The sequence below is a fragment of the Selaginella moellendorffii genome, unplaced genomic scaffold (genome assembly GCF_000143415.4).
Source record: "Selaginella moellendorffii unplaced genomic scaffold, v1.0 SELMOscaffold_6, whole genome shotgun sequence".
Lineage (NCBI taxonomy): Eukaryota > Viridiplantae > Streptophyta > Lycopodiopsida > Selaginellales > Selaginellaceae > Selaginella > Selaginella moellendorffii.
In genome coordinates this window covers 3337262-3352221 of record NW_003314267.1, presented here as the reverse complement: position 1 = coordinate 3352221, position 14960 = coordinate 3337262, and the positions used below count along the sequence as shown (strand labels likewise).

Here is a 14960-nt window from a genome sequence, read left to right as displayed (position 1 = left end):
ATATAGTTGATATATGCAATAGGATAACACTAACCAAGCACACTCAAGTTGTTGTGAATGTGACTTTGGGTATCAAAAGTTACTTATCGGCCAGTCTTTATGGACACTCTTTCCTTACTGCCATGACGACAAAAGGTCAGTATTGCTGGACCCTTTATCAATCCTTCTTATTCAAATGTTAGTAAATTGGGCTTAGCATTTGTACTTGGTTGGATGAATATAAGGAAAGAATTCCTAAATGTTTATTTAGTTAAGCATACTTGGCCTGGCTTTTTAGTTATTTTTTACTTTATCTTGCACTAGCTTGATAAGAACCCTTGCGTATTAAAATTAGTCCCTCAATAATGTTGAATGATAGCTTACCGTGTCTGCTAAACACTTTCGCTATCATGCCCTTTGTGTTAGTCTCATTCCGGTCCCAAATGTTATTTATGGAAAGTGTCTAGATTTGCTCATTTGGCATATCTACAGAATGTAGAGATTGTCTTGAATACAATGGTGTTTGTCCCGTATCCAAATTTGCAATATAGGGATATTCCATATTTAATAAGTTTTAAGCTTGTCTTAAAGACTAACTCCTAGTACTAAAAGAAGTGTGGGGTGAAAGCCCAAAGCATGTGTTCCTCAAGGGGGAGGGGGCTAATCTACCAGGCTCACTTTCGCAAAACCAAGTTTATTCACATGGCAAATGGAACATTGAGAAGGATAGTTAATACCATGTACTTCAATAGGAAGTAAGCTCTCCAGATTTGTTCTTTGCTAAAGGTTTAAATGCATTCTAGGCAGAAGTGCATGTACTAGAGAGTTGAATGGATCTTTCATTCCACTGACATTTGCCTTGTTGATGAGAAGTATGTTCATCCCTGCTCGACTCTTCAAGTGTATTGACTGACACAATTCCTCTATCTTTTCCAGTTTGGACGAGCATTTCAACCTTGGTACTGTGCTTGAGAAACATTTATCACCCCAGTCGCACACAGTCCGGCCATTCAACACCAATTGCGGGAGTTTTTGCGGCAACCAGTAGATCAGCTGAAGCTTCTGAGCTCGATGATGTAAGAACACTTGTATGTGTGTGTTTTGTATCCGGTTGCTAATTCTGGTAACCATCAGGCCAAAGAATCGTACTACGACCAGCAGCTTTTTTTCAAGACAGTATTGGAGTTTCCAGAGATCAGGGTTGTGCAGTCATCCGATAAAGACAGGTTTTCCATTGTAGAAGAAGAGCCGAAGCCCGTCAAGCGTGCTGCTTCGCCTGTTGAATCAGGGCGGAAGAGTTGGTCGAGCAAACTGGTAAGACGTTTCGAGAAGAGGAAATCAAGGACGAAGAGCAGGGCAAAGATGTACGATTTCCTGGGAGATCTACCAGGGCAGGCAGACTTACTATGGAAAGGTATGGAAGTCCAGCCGCCAAGTTTGATGAATGACGTGAAAGACGGAGAACTCTCGGGCTAGTTTTCTGGAACACAGGGAAGCAGGCAAGTACAGGCTTTCTTTTCCAAAAGTTTTGTAGAATTCGCATTAGAGTTCGATGAAAGCAAAGAGAACAGATGAGATGAAGACGAGGAGACAAAACTTTGAGGGGAATTCCAGCGCGTTCCGTCCAGCTGCTATCACTACTAAAAGCTCCCGACCTCAGCTCGATGAGACTAATCATAGACAGCATGAGGAAGACCATCCCAGCGACAGAGGCTATGGCCGACGCCAGCATGTAGATAGCCAGCCTGGAGTCTAATCCAAGGTGGCAAGAGAAAATATATATATACATGGAGAAAATGACAAAGTGGTGGAAACAAAGTATCTCGTTTAACTAGAAAACTAATATGGTATCGGAGCAAACGATGATCTCATGGGCAAAACAAGACCACACAGCGAGCAGCAAGGCTATGCAACTCTAGATCGACTCTTCCTCTGCTTCTCCCTCGATTCCTTCCAGGCCACCAGCGGCCTTGTCCTTGTAAGTGAGCAGCATCAAGTAAGTGTTGATGCTCGGCTCCAGCCCGAGCTTGGACATTCTTTCGTACGTTTCCAGAACCTTGTCGTGCTTGTCCCGGTCGAAATACAACGCCATGAGCATGTTGAGGAGATCTGTAGACAGCACCGTCATCTGTTCGATCCACTTCTCGGACTTGGCGAGCGCATTTCTCTTTGCAAGGCTGAAGATTAGCGCTGCTGTTACCTCGGATCTGAAACGGGCTGGAATAATATCGTTGTAAAAGATTTCTGCTGCGTACGTAGATTGCTGCCGACAAGTTATATCCATCTCCCAAATGTAGTGTGTTTGTGTAGTCTGGGCCATGTTTTCCTCCCTGATACCTCAGCAGCTGTGCACGAAGCAGTCAGCACACCAGGCGAAAAAAAAAATGAGTGTTTTACCTGTAGAATCTCTTACTTCCTCTTCGCCAATCGATAGTAGACTTTGGACAACAAGGAGCTTGAGAAGGTGTTACCCTCACGAACCCACTCTTTGAGGCCCTGAAAGATATCAGGCTTGGACAGCAGCATCTCGCAGAAGTCCGAGACGTCCTCGCTCTTGTAAGAATCAATGCTCTTACCCGCTTCTCCGACATACATCATCTGTGAGAATCTCGTCTCCGTTCCAACCGGCCACACCGGGAGCACCTGAGCATGCCTAGAGACGCTGCTGCTGCCGCTGCTCTCGCTGGAAAATGCGCGCACCCACTGGCTCCTTTGCCGCAGGAGTGACAACCAGCGAGCCATTCTAAAACCATATACCCTGCTGCTCCATTTGCCTCTTGAAGACCCCTTCTGGCGACATGTCGAGCTCCTCCAGCAGCTTCTCCGTTTCCCTGTTCCCCTCGACACCGTTCGCTTGCATCCTTTCCATGAACTCTCTGGGGTGGCGCTTGCGAGAGATGTAGACCTTGAGGAACTCGTTGTACACTCCGGCATCACCTAGCTTCGTGTACCTCCGCATCAGCTCCTTGGCACCCTCTACGTCGCCGTTTGCTGCGTAGACTGGCAGCAGCACCATCATCGTCTTGTACTGCAGCCTGATGCTTTTCGCAGGCACAGCTGCAAGACCATCGTCCAGCTTCTTGAGCGCCTCTGAAATGTTGTTGGCTGCCATGTAGCCTTGAATCAAACTGTTGTAAGGAGCGAAAGAGTCGCGGTCCAGCTCCTTGCTTTGCAAGATACGTTCCGCCTTCTCCATCATCCCATTGCGAGCATAAACTTCTAGCATCAGAGCGTGTGGATTCTGCTCAAACTTCGTAAACTCGTCCGATCCAGCTAGAAGTTCCTTGCAAAGTGCTCGAGCCTTGGCGACCTCGCCAACCAGTCCCAATGCAGTGATCGCGCTGAAGTAGCTGGACTGGTGGATATCACTTCTCGTTCTCTTCAATGATCTCCAAAGCTCCTCGATACCATCCTGTTTCCCGACGTAGCCATAAACTTCCATCGCATCGTTGAGCGTTCTGAGCGGCGGGTCCTCCACATCCATCGTCTGCACAGCTCCAAGAGCTTCTCCCTCGATTGCATTCAATCCACCGGCACCCCTGTCCTTGCACTTGAGCAGCATGAGATAAGTTCTCACGCTCGGCTGGAGCCCCAAGCCCCGCATTCTCTCGAACATCTCCACCACCTTGTGGTGCTTGTCCCTGTTGAGATAGAGCACCATCATCACGTCGAGGATGTCCGTGGTGTGGACCTGGATCTTCTCTAGCCACTGCTCGGCCTTGGCGAGCCCGTTCTCTTTCGCGACACTAAGAAACAGCCCGACTGTCACCCGGTCAGTCCTCAGCTTCTCTGGAAGGCTGTCGTAGAAACGCTCGGCTTTGGCCATTCCTCGCCGCCGGGAGATGACACCAATCGCCCAGACGCAGTGCATGTCGGTGAACTTCACCAATCTCTCGCATCGAATGCCTTCTAGCAGCTGAAAGGAATCGAAGTTTGAAGAACACAAGAAGCTATGAAAGAAAAAAAGATGGATGGCAGCGTACCTTCATGATCTCGGTGTAGCGCTTGCGTTTCATGAGCCAGAAATAAATCGTGGAGAGCACGTCGCTGCTCAAACAGTTCCCTCTCCTCATCCATTTCTTCACAGCCTCGAAGGTGTCGGGCTTGGATTCGATCATCTCAAGCAGTTTAGTGATCTTGTCGTCGTCGATCGCCTTCTCGTGCTGCTGGGGGAATTCTCGTCGCAGGGATGCCTCCGCGACATTTGCAGTGAGCAGTAGATCGTGTTTCTCGTCCCTTTGAGAAGGCCGAGTACCAAAGAGTGAGCTTCTGGTGAAAAAGCCTGCGCTCGCAATGCGCTGCTGCCATCTAGAAGTCATCCATCAAAGAGTGAGAGGATTGCTAGAGATGCTTGCGGCCCTACCTGTGAGCGATGGCAGCCGATCGCAACAGGCGCAATGCTGCCATAAATCTTGTCAACGGTGTGGCAGCCGAAGCCTCGACTCATCGCCAGGAATCCATAAACCCTAGACTCCAAAATCGTCGGAATGCCTGAGAGAATCGCTCCTCCAGCTGCTGCACTGCCGCGCGCGATCTAGCACAGGACTCCCAGATTGCATCCATCGGCCTGGAGCAGGACAAATACCTCGCCAATGTGAGCCTTCGCGAGCTCTTCTTCCGCAAGAAGCGCTTCTCCTGGAGCATTATCATCTCGATCTACGCCCAGCAGCAGGCACATCTTCGATGGAATGCCGGATGAAATCCGCGATCACAGGCTACGACAAAAACGCTCTCCTCTCGTGGCTAGGGATTGAATGCCCCCAGTGGAGCTCATGTGTTCCATTCCCGAAAGAATCGTGGTCTCATTCTTGCGGCATATACCCCACATGGGCATACAAGTGCTTTGTGGATATTCCAAGAGTTTCATCTCTCCCAACGCTGTGAGCTTTTGACTGTAGAATAACAATCATCTCCCACAACAGCTCCAGATTTTATACAGTGGACGGTTCAGATTGTAAATGGTCCAGTGTTTTTTTAATGCACGGTCTCTTTTCAGAAGAAAATATTGGAGCAAGGAGTGAGGAGAATGTAGATTTGATTACCTTAGATGCAGCGTGCGATAAGATCTTGAAGGGTTCCACAGCAACTTAGGCTCTCATGCTCCCACGAGCTCGTTGTAAATTCCACCATCGGCAGCGAGAGAGCTTGCGAGAGATCCACAGTGCAACACGCAAAATGAGTTCTCCATAAGTATTTGTCTCACCTGATGAATGAGTTGTTACAGAAACTAGCTTGGGATGTCTGGCATTGACAGTAACTCGAACAACTGCAGGAGAGAATGGCAGTTAGTTGCAAACTTCATGGAAAAAATGCAAACCTTGTGCGAATTGTTGGGCCTCATAGAGTTGCCAAGACAAAGTGCTCGTGTAGTCGTGGCTGCCACCTTGGGATTCCTGTGAGGCACAGCAAGGATTGCAGCTTGCAAGGAACCCCAAATGAACACCAAGTAATGTAGTACCTTGTAAGGATATAAGTTTCGTTATAAAACTCCTCCACGTTCTGCAAAGATTAATAGTGTTAGAGCACAGAAAGGAAAGATTTTATATCAAACCTTAAGTTGATCCAGAGAAGAAAAGAACGGTAGTCGACGCTTTCTCCATATAGAGAGAGCCATCAAAATGTAAAACTGTAAGAGCTTCACGAGCGCATAAGCTTGAATAGACTAACCTCCTTTTGAAGCGAGCTGGCCACTCTGGAAATCACGTAGAAAGGGTGTTTCTCCTTTAGCTCCAGAGTTGAGAAACTTAGTAACGATAAGGAAAAGCTTCGTATTGACGCCCACCCAGAGAAACTTAGTAACGACAAGGAAAAGCTCCGTATTGATGCTCACCACATTCCCAGATTTGCAAGCCTTGTGCAGGGATTTAGCGAGCCATTGTTTCACAACTTCCTCTTCTTGACGAAAGCAAGCAATCCATTTGTCCAGAGTAAGAAATCTCGGAGTAAGAAAACCATGGCGCTGCCATGATATCTCAATTGCCAATCCCGAGCTCCCTGCAAGAAAAACTTTCATATCATGAATGATAACGATGCTTTGTACCTGCAAGTTGCAATGACTCAATTTGAACGGTGATAGGATGAATCGAATGTGCTTGATGAATATCAGCAGCTGATGCTTACAGGTCCTTCAGCTTTCCCTCCTCAATGAGCTCTTTCATGTGCCGCATTCCCAGAGCAATCAATATAAGTTAATAGAAACCAATATTCTCAACAGTGGCGTGTTCCTTTCCTGTTTCTTTAGAAACGAAAAATATTATGGAGGAGCGGAACAGGTCCAGTGCTACCCTGAGGTAACTACCAGCAAGTTGACAAGCTGCCAGACACGAAGAAAGATCAGAGTTTAGATCAAGCTCGTGTTCTACCTTACAAGTGCATTTTCTGCCTCTCTGTCGATTGAACACTGAAGTCCTGTACGCACCACCATTAGAAAAAGAGAAAGCAGAGCGCATATATTGCTTACGCTAAGAGTCGAGTGATAAAAGCTAAGATTGAGAGTGACGCTCTCATGGTAGTTTTCTCTTCCACAGGCAGATAATGCATGGAAGCCTTGCACAATCTGATGGCTGTAGGATAGTCCTTTCCTTGGAAGAAATCATTACAAAATGCACCAAAATCAGCTCCAATATAAGGCTCCAGCCGGTTTAGGGTTTAGGGGACAAATTGGCGTGGAAAGATCAACTAACAGCTTCTTGCTTGTTTTTAAATAAGAGGGGTCAAACAAAGAGGGTTTTACTTTCAGCTCTCCAAGAGAGCCATCTCATTACCCCTGCCTTCTGGAGCTTCTTGGGCGGCCTTGGCTGCCACCTTGGCTTCAACCACGTCCAAGAACATCCTTGCCAGCCGCACAGACTCTGTCCAGTCGGCCTCCAGCAGGTACGCGTCCTTGAACTCGTCCCAAAACTCCATGCCAGGACGGGGATAGTAAGGATCATTGACAAAGAAGCTGTCGATGAGTGTGTTCACATTGTTGTTGTGAGGCTTGCACTGGTTGAAATCGAAGCAGGCAAAGCTAGGGTCGGAGAAGGTCCTCAGCTCGTCACCACCCACGACAAACTCGATGTCGCAACCATCCAGTCCTGGATTAAAGAAGTGCAAAAGTAACGCATGAATGAAACAGTACAAAGCTGAAAACACCTGTGAGGTGGTGGATCCTACCCATTTCTTGGGCCAGCGATTCGATCAGCAGCCAGCTCCTTGCAACGATTGGCATCCAGCGGGAAGTTATTGGCATTGAAGAATTGAGACGCCAGGCGTGGGCATTTCGCACCCAAGTAGATCCACACGACGAAGGACTTGGAGTAGCTAGAGTGGAGTGCAGGGAAGAACTTGGCCCTGATGAAATCCGGGGGACGGGCCAGACACGCTGCATTGTGTACGCGGCGGGTATAGTTGGCAGTAGCAACGAATCCATTCGCAGGCGCTCCACCAGTGATGCGAGAGAAGGGAAGAATTCGACAGGCTTGGGCACCAGAAAGAGGAGATTCTCTGCGCCCTGGCACGCCTTACTTATCTTTTGGTGATTCTCAAACTCATCAAGCAGCTCGGAAAAGCGGCTGGCATCTGCCAAGCACTTGATCGCCAGGTTGTTCATACGTAAACTGTGGCAAAGCTCCCCGCTCCCAAGCGCACGATCTCAGTACCCTCTTGTGTCATTCCCTTCTAGGGTTTTCATCACCGTGTTAAAGTTGGTTCCTGTGTTCCATTCCCGAAAGAATCGTGGTCTCATTCTTGCGGCATATACCCATCATGGGCATCTAAAGCATATAAGTGCTTTCTGGATATTCCAAGAGTTTCAACGTTGTGAATGACAGCCTCCCGAATAACACAACAGCCCATGCCCGAGAATTGCAGAGCTCAAAAAGATCTGCCCTAAATTGAAGTTCTGTGGCATTGATGTGCTAAGGATTTCTGCTTTTTGTTGTTCACATTATAAAGAGCAATCTTGCAGCATGAAGCAGCTGTTGTGGACTCTAGATTGTAAGAGCTGCTGGTCGTTCCTAAAGACGTAAGTCATGCTTAGCTTAGGAAGAGGAGAATTAACGTGTGTAGAACTCTTGCAGTGGCACTGGTCCCCGTGTTCTCATATGCTTGCATCGGGGGCATGTTTTGGAAATGCTGTGGTTGGAGATGAATGCCACTTCGTAGGCGGTGTGTAGATTCTTTCTATCTGTGGCTCTATTCACTGGTTTTTGTGTCAGGCAAACAAGAAACGTTCCTCTTTGACATGAAAACGCTAAACTGGACAGTTGTGCCTGTGGAACCACGTCTCACTGGCAAGGTAAACTAGTCAAAACATTCTTGTTTATGCCGATATTTTTCCACTGCAGTTCGGTGTCTTCATGATGCAAACTATGACGTCCTACTGTGTGACAGAAAGCAAACACTGGATTGCTCCATGTCAGGGAAGCAGATGGATTGGTCCTTGGGGTTTTCAGTGCTCCCGATGTAGGAAAGCCTTTAGTGGAGATTATCCAAGCTCAGATCACTGGAGTTAGCATATATATGTGGGAGGAACTGGCCCTGTGCCACGTGGCTAGTCCACGCGGAGAGACACGAGGCTTCACCGGTTCACCGTGTCACACATATGTACATTTCCATTCCATATATGCTATGACGGACCATCACACGGTTTCACCTTTCATTAGATGGTATCAGAGCAATGCCTGGGAGAGCGAGAAGAATTCAAAACCATGGGATCAGGGCGACACTTGCTAGGGTGAATCATAGCCTCCGTCTACGTAGACAGAGGCGTGCCCTAATCCAATACTCCAGCCCTTGCAAGAGGCACTGGACGACTAAGAACCTGGACCTAGACTTGAACGAGTGGTGGGATTGGGTGTCGATGGCAGCCACTGTTCCTACAAATCCGCCTCCAAATCCACCACCTATTTCCCCTCCCATCTCAAATCTGACTGTGCCTACAGCGGATATTGTTTCAGTAGACGCAAATCCACCAAAATTTGATGGGAGGAACTGGCGCTTCTGGAAGACAAAATTCGAATCCTAACGAGGCCTCTGGGACATCACCACAGGAACGGAAACACTTCCAGATATTACCACAAGGACTAGAGAGCTTTGGGCAAATTTCACACAGTGCTGAGGGGCGAGAATTCCATTGCATTAGACGGTGCAAGAGTGCAAATGAAGCGTGGGAGGCCATGAAGCAGACTTACCAGATCCCTTCAACATCCCATCGCATTTTTCCACAGAAGCATGGTGATAGCTGAAGGGGACGACCTCAAGGATCATCTTGCTGCTGAGCGAACAATTCTAGATGATCTTAAGGATGTGGGAGCAAACATAGAGGATGAAGAAGAGGCAGAGCTGCCACTCGTCACACTTCCTCCATCGTTGGCAATGCTCAACCGCTTGCTGTGAGAGGAATTAGTGTTGAGAGTGGCCGTGTGCCACGTGGCTAGTCCACGTGGAGAGACACGAGTCTTCACTGGTTCACCCATTCCATATATGCCATGACGGATCTTGAGCACCATCACACTGTTTCACTTTTCATTAGAAACTAAACTTTGGTGCTCCAAATATCCTTCGCAGTGGTCAACTTGACCTTAACCTGCGGTTGATGGAAGAAATTCCTTTCCCAAATGAAGTTGCATGTGTGAGCCTCAGTTAGGGTTGAGAGATGCCTTAACAACTTTTTCATACAACTAAATGTTGATGAAGTTTTTTCTTTCTTCTTCCTTGCTCCTCAATAGCTGCTCTTGATATCTCCAACCATAACTTCATAAGATAATAATTGTTGATCTAGATTCAGGTTGTAAAATAGCATTGTAGCAAGAAGAAATTTCTTAGCTCTAGATTTAAAGTGACTCTCACTTTTTATTGTTAGGAGTGACTTTGTCTCTAAAATGATGGGCTCTAGCCTGAGCAGTATACAACTAGTTGAGGTTTGATCCATGTGGCAATAACATAGCAATGTGATATGGCAATAATGTGGCAGAATAAATGGTCCATGATGACAATAAGGACAACACAACAAATGTTTCTAGAAGTTAAGCAAAAAGGATTGAAGGTTTAACAAATGAACAACAAATGAAGTTGTAGCAAGACATGGTATGAAAAGCACTATAACAATTGCTTCTTTCATCATTCGAATGAATATAAGCTTTCTTGAAACTGGAATTAAGATCATGTCCTCCTCCAGAAAGAATAACTCTACTAAATTTAAGTTATCACAATTCCCATAGCATGGAAAATGATTGCGAAGGAAGAATTGCCGAGTTGTGGCATGCTGTGTACTCAATTTAGGGTAAACAAAAATGGCACTCTAATCCATTATGATGTGGAAAAGAAGAAGCTAATAGCCAATTACATGTAACCATTAAAAATGGGGGGGCGGGGAGGGGAGAAATTTTTTTTGGAGGGGGGCCAGATGGGTGGAGCATGGAACCTTGCCTTAAAAGGACTACAGTTGGATGTAGAAACCATAACATTAATTTATAGGATAGGGGTAAAGAGTGGCAAAACATGAAGAATCCAAACATAGATAGGTCTCTTTTTTACAAGGAATCTTTATAATAGCTTGTAACTAGTATAGCATTGTGGTGTTCTTGAGCTTATAATATTTATGCAAGTGTGCTTTCAAGTTTGACATGATGCACAAGAGGAGGAGTCCAAGAGCCCGCCAAATAGATGCCAACTGAGCTTCTTTCTCACTCCTAGTGAGGAATCTATGAGGGGCTCGTGATTGCAGTGGAAACACGGTGTTCAAGAGAGAGTGTTCTGGAGTTTTCGTATCAATTTGAGTGAGAGAGGAGCTTGGTTGGCATCTTCTAGTGGTGTTGGAGGGAATTTCAATGAGGCTTGCTGTCAAAACATAATGATCCTAAGTGCTAGAAGTTATTAGGAGTCACTTAGAGTGCAAGTCGGTTAGGTTGGTGGTGATTAAGCAGAAGAGAGAGCATTTGGAACAGTTGGGTTGGAACAATTGAGAATTGACATTTGCTATAGCATGAGGCATTTCTAATGCATTGCAAGTTGAGCAGCAACATTCCTAATGGGAGTGAGGTTTTGATAGGCCAGGAGTAGAGCTGGGTATGCCATATGGACCAGTCCCAGCTTGGACAGATTCACCCATCTTTACAAACTAACTAACAAACTTGAACATAAGGCATTCTCTAGGAAATTTTTATTCTAAAAGAGTGTTTTTCCATAAAGGAAACTTGGACATGTTTGCAAACTAAGTGTAAGAGAAAGTGGAATACAATTAAATCCTTGGAAGAAGTTAAAAGTGTGGATGGCCCACTTCTTGCAAAGCCCTTTTGAAGACACTTTTTTCATTAACAATAGAAACCAACTCTTAGAATTCAGCCATATGTAATTAAGTTCAAATGGCTTAGTAAAACCAACTATTAAAAATAAAATTAAAAAAATGATAAATACTTTTATATTGTTACAATTTACATTACAATCTAGTCTTATTGATAGAGTTAGTTGGGTTTGCCTTCACAATTTCTTGGAGGTGCAAATACTAAGTATTGAGATCAATAATTAATATAAATTATCTAATATATCCAACTAAGTCTATTGAATATAAAAACTTATTTTTCAATAAATTTTTTATAAAGACATTCATTAATTCAACAGTTAGAGAACTAACTTGGTAATTGATTGGATAATCTTAGAATGCTTAGTTCTGAAAGTAATACTCATTAGAAAATTTTACTTGCTATTGAGAAATATTTAAATTACCAATAATATGGCTACAAATTTGAGTATTTTATATTTTTTTTATACATTTAATATGATTAGCAGTATTACTTTCCCACCAAATTTTATTTGGTCTTTTTACTTCATAGGAAATAAGATTACAATCATTTTGTAAAGTTAAAATTGTTATAGATAAACATTTAATACAAAATTTATTAATAGACCACATAATATTATTTTTCTCAGAATATAATACAATATTACCATCTACTTGAAGAGTAAGGACACAAATTCCAAAATAATTATATTTACTTCCTCTTCTCCATAATAAAAACTTTCCAGAATATAAAGAAATTTTACAATTTGACTCAACAAATAATATGTTTATACCATTTGGAGATGTTATAAATTGATTAGTATAGAGAAAATTATGTTTAAACCCAATTTTTAGAGATGTTTTACTAATATCACAATTCTTGCTATGTAATAAATAATCTCTATATGTTCTATTATATGTGTTATAATGAGAATTTTTGTAAACAATACCATATTCAATTTGATAAGACTTAGAATTTATTTGACATCCATCAGAAAGTGCTTCAGAAAAAGTATTTCTGTATGTATTAATCAAATTTCTAAATGTAGCTCTTAGTGTATTACCTTTGATTCTGTTCATATCATTTGAAACTGGACTTGATTCACAATAAAGTTCATTAGCTTCCATTCTGTTGAAAGTGACAACAGCAGAACCTGTTTTACCTAAGTCAACCACAAATAAATCACTATAGGTTACTGGATAAGTTGTGTTTATTGTACGAATATTAGTTAATAAATTTTCAAATCCATCACTAATAATCATTCCCATTTCTTGTGTTGACAAAGAATTATTTTCTCCCCAATAAACTATATGTTTATTTTTTACTGCATAAACTATAGAAAAATAAAATACTATTAGTAATAAGTTGGTTATTTTTTTCCTTTTTAGAATAATCTCAAAATTACACATTATAGATTAATGATACCTCTATTTTATTTTAAATTAAATTCGTGTATTTTTCTTCAGTTATAATAGTAAAACTTTGCCTACTTTTATTAGCCTAAATCCCTCTCTTATATACAAAAGCAAGTGGTCAGATTAATTTTAATCCAATGATTAAATAAATCATTTTAAATCTTTTTATACTATTATATCATCTGCTTTTCTTGAAGGGTTGAAGATAAGATCTAGAGGAATATAAAAGACACATCAATAAATATGCAAGATGTGTAAGTTGCATAATTTCTATCTAAAGGATATACTTAAGTGTCATGGCAAACACCGCAAAATAAACCTCTACATGCTAGTAGCATTTAAAAATTAGAACCATCTTAATCCAAATAAGCCTCTAGTAGCATCTAAAGATTAGAACGATCTTAATCCAAATGTTAAATTTTACATAGAAACCCCATTATGCATGTGCAACAGTTAAAGAATAGTTAAAGAATTCTATATAAAAGGATTTAGACACAGTACTTGCACATCTTGCATATTCATTGATGTGTCTTTTATATCCCTCTAGATCCTATCTTACACCCAAAAAAGAAAAGCAGATATAAAAAGATACAACTTATCCAGTAAACTATAATGATTTATTTGTGGTTGACTAAGGTAAAACTTGTCACTTTCAACAGAATGCAAGGTAATCAACCTTATTGTGAATCAAGTACATTTTTAAATGATATAAGAAGAATCAAAGGTCATACACTAAGGGCTACATTTAGGCATTTGATTAAAACATACTGAAAAACTTTTTATGAATCACGTTCTGATGAAATAAAAATAAATTCTAATTATTATCAAATTGAATATAGTATTTTTTACAAAAAGTATCATTATAATACATATAATAGAACATATAAAGATTATTTATTACATAGCAAGAATTGTGATATTAGTAAAACATCTTTAAAAACTGGGTTTAAACATCATTTGCTTTAAACTAATCAAATTATAACATCTCCAAATGATATAAACATATTATTGGTTGACTAAAAGTGTAAAATTTCTTTATATTCTGGAAATTATTTATTAAGGAAAATAGGAAGTAAATATAATTATTTTGGAATTTGTATCCTTAGTCTTCAAATAGATGGTAATATTGTATTACATTCTGAGAAAAATAATATTATGTGGCCTATTAATAAATTTTGTATTAAATATTTCTCTATAACAATTTTAACTTTAGAAAATGATTGTAATCTTGTTTCCTATGAAATAAAAAGGCCAAATAAATTTTGGTGGGAAAGTAATACTGCTAATCATATTAAATGTATAAAAAATATAAAATATTCAAATTTTAAGTCATATTATTGGTACTTTAAATATCTCTTAATAGAAAGTAAATTTTTTTTACTGAGTAGTATTTTAAGAACTAAAGATTCTAAACTTATCGAATCAATTAACAAATTATATCTCTAACTGTTGAATTAATTAATGTATTTATAAAAATCTTTTATTAAAAAAGCAGACATTTAGCATTTATATTCTATAGACTTAGTTGGGTATACTAAGTAGTTTATATTAAGTATTTATCCCAATACTTAGTATTTGCACCTCCAAGAAATTATGAAAGAAAACCCAACTACCTTTTTATTTGTTAGAATTTATATTAGAATCTAGTCTTATTGATAGAGCCTCTATCAATAAGACTAGATTCTAATATAAATTCTAACAAATAAAAAGGTATACCATTGTTCTTTTAATATTATATAGTTTGTTTTACTAAGTCATTTGTACTTGGCTGAATTATAAGAGTTGGTTTCTATTGTTAATGAAAAAAGTATCTTCCAAGAGCTTTACAAGAAGCGGGCCATATGGTCAAGGACCTCCACTCTTTTAACTTTTTCCAAAGATTTAATTATATTCCACTTTCTCTTAGACTTGGTTTGCAAACATGTAGTTGATAGCACCCAAGGTTCCCTTATGGCTCTAACAAAAATATTTTAGAATCACAATTTACTAAGGAATGCTTTATGTTCGAATTTGTCAATTAGTTTGTGAGGGTGGTGTAAGGAATCAACTCCCTGAGGTGTCGTAGGCTAAAAGATCCCCAAAAGCATAACCAAAATGACAAAGAGTTCATCGGATGGGATCGAGTCTAAGATTGAGTCTAAGACCAACTCGAGACTGAGTTTGAGATAGAGTCCGAAATCTGAGATTGGGTCCGAGATTGAGTCTGAAATTAAGTCCGAGATCGGGTCTGAGATCAAGTCTGAGATCGGGTCTGAAATAGAGTCCGAGATCGGGTCTGAGATCGAGTCCGAGATCGAGTCCAAGA

General features: G+C 41.4%; 1 protein-coding gene across 1 annotated transcript; it reads right to left on the bottom strand.

Moving 5' to 3' along the window:
- Positions 1 to 1742: 1742 nt before the first annotated feature.
- Positions 1743 to 4726, bottom strand: LOC9634962 (pentatricopeptide repeat-containing protein At1g15480, mitochondrial). The gene is made up of 4 exons (XM_024670891.1): positions 4343 to 4726; positions 3963 to 4287; positions 2377 to 3895; positions 1743 to 2324 (listed from the first exon to the last, which is right to left on the bottom strand). Exons 1-3 carry the CDS (start codon positions 4384 to 4386, stop codon positions 2723 to 2725), a joined length of 1542 nt encoding a protein of 513 aa, XP_024526659.1. The 5' UTR covers positions 4387 to 4726; the 3' UTR covers positions 1743 to 2324; positions 2377 to 2722.
- Positions 4727 to 14960: the final 10234 nt, after the last annotated feature.

Excerpts from the sequence above, each read along its gene's own strand:
- LOC9634962 (XM_024670891.1), bottom strand. The coding sequence starts at position 4,386 with ATGGCAGCATTGCGCCTGTTGCGATCGGCTGCCATCGCTCACAG. Across the intron at positions 4,288-4,342 it reads TCGGCTGCCATCGCTCACAG|ATGGCAGCAGCGCATTGCGA; the intron begins GTAGGGCCGCAA and ends GATGACTTCTAG. Across the intron at positions 3,896-3,962 it reads GCTACACCGAGATCATGAAG|CTGCTAGAAGGCATTCGATG; the intron begins GTACGCTGCCAT and ends GATTCCTTTCAG.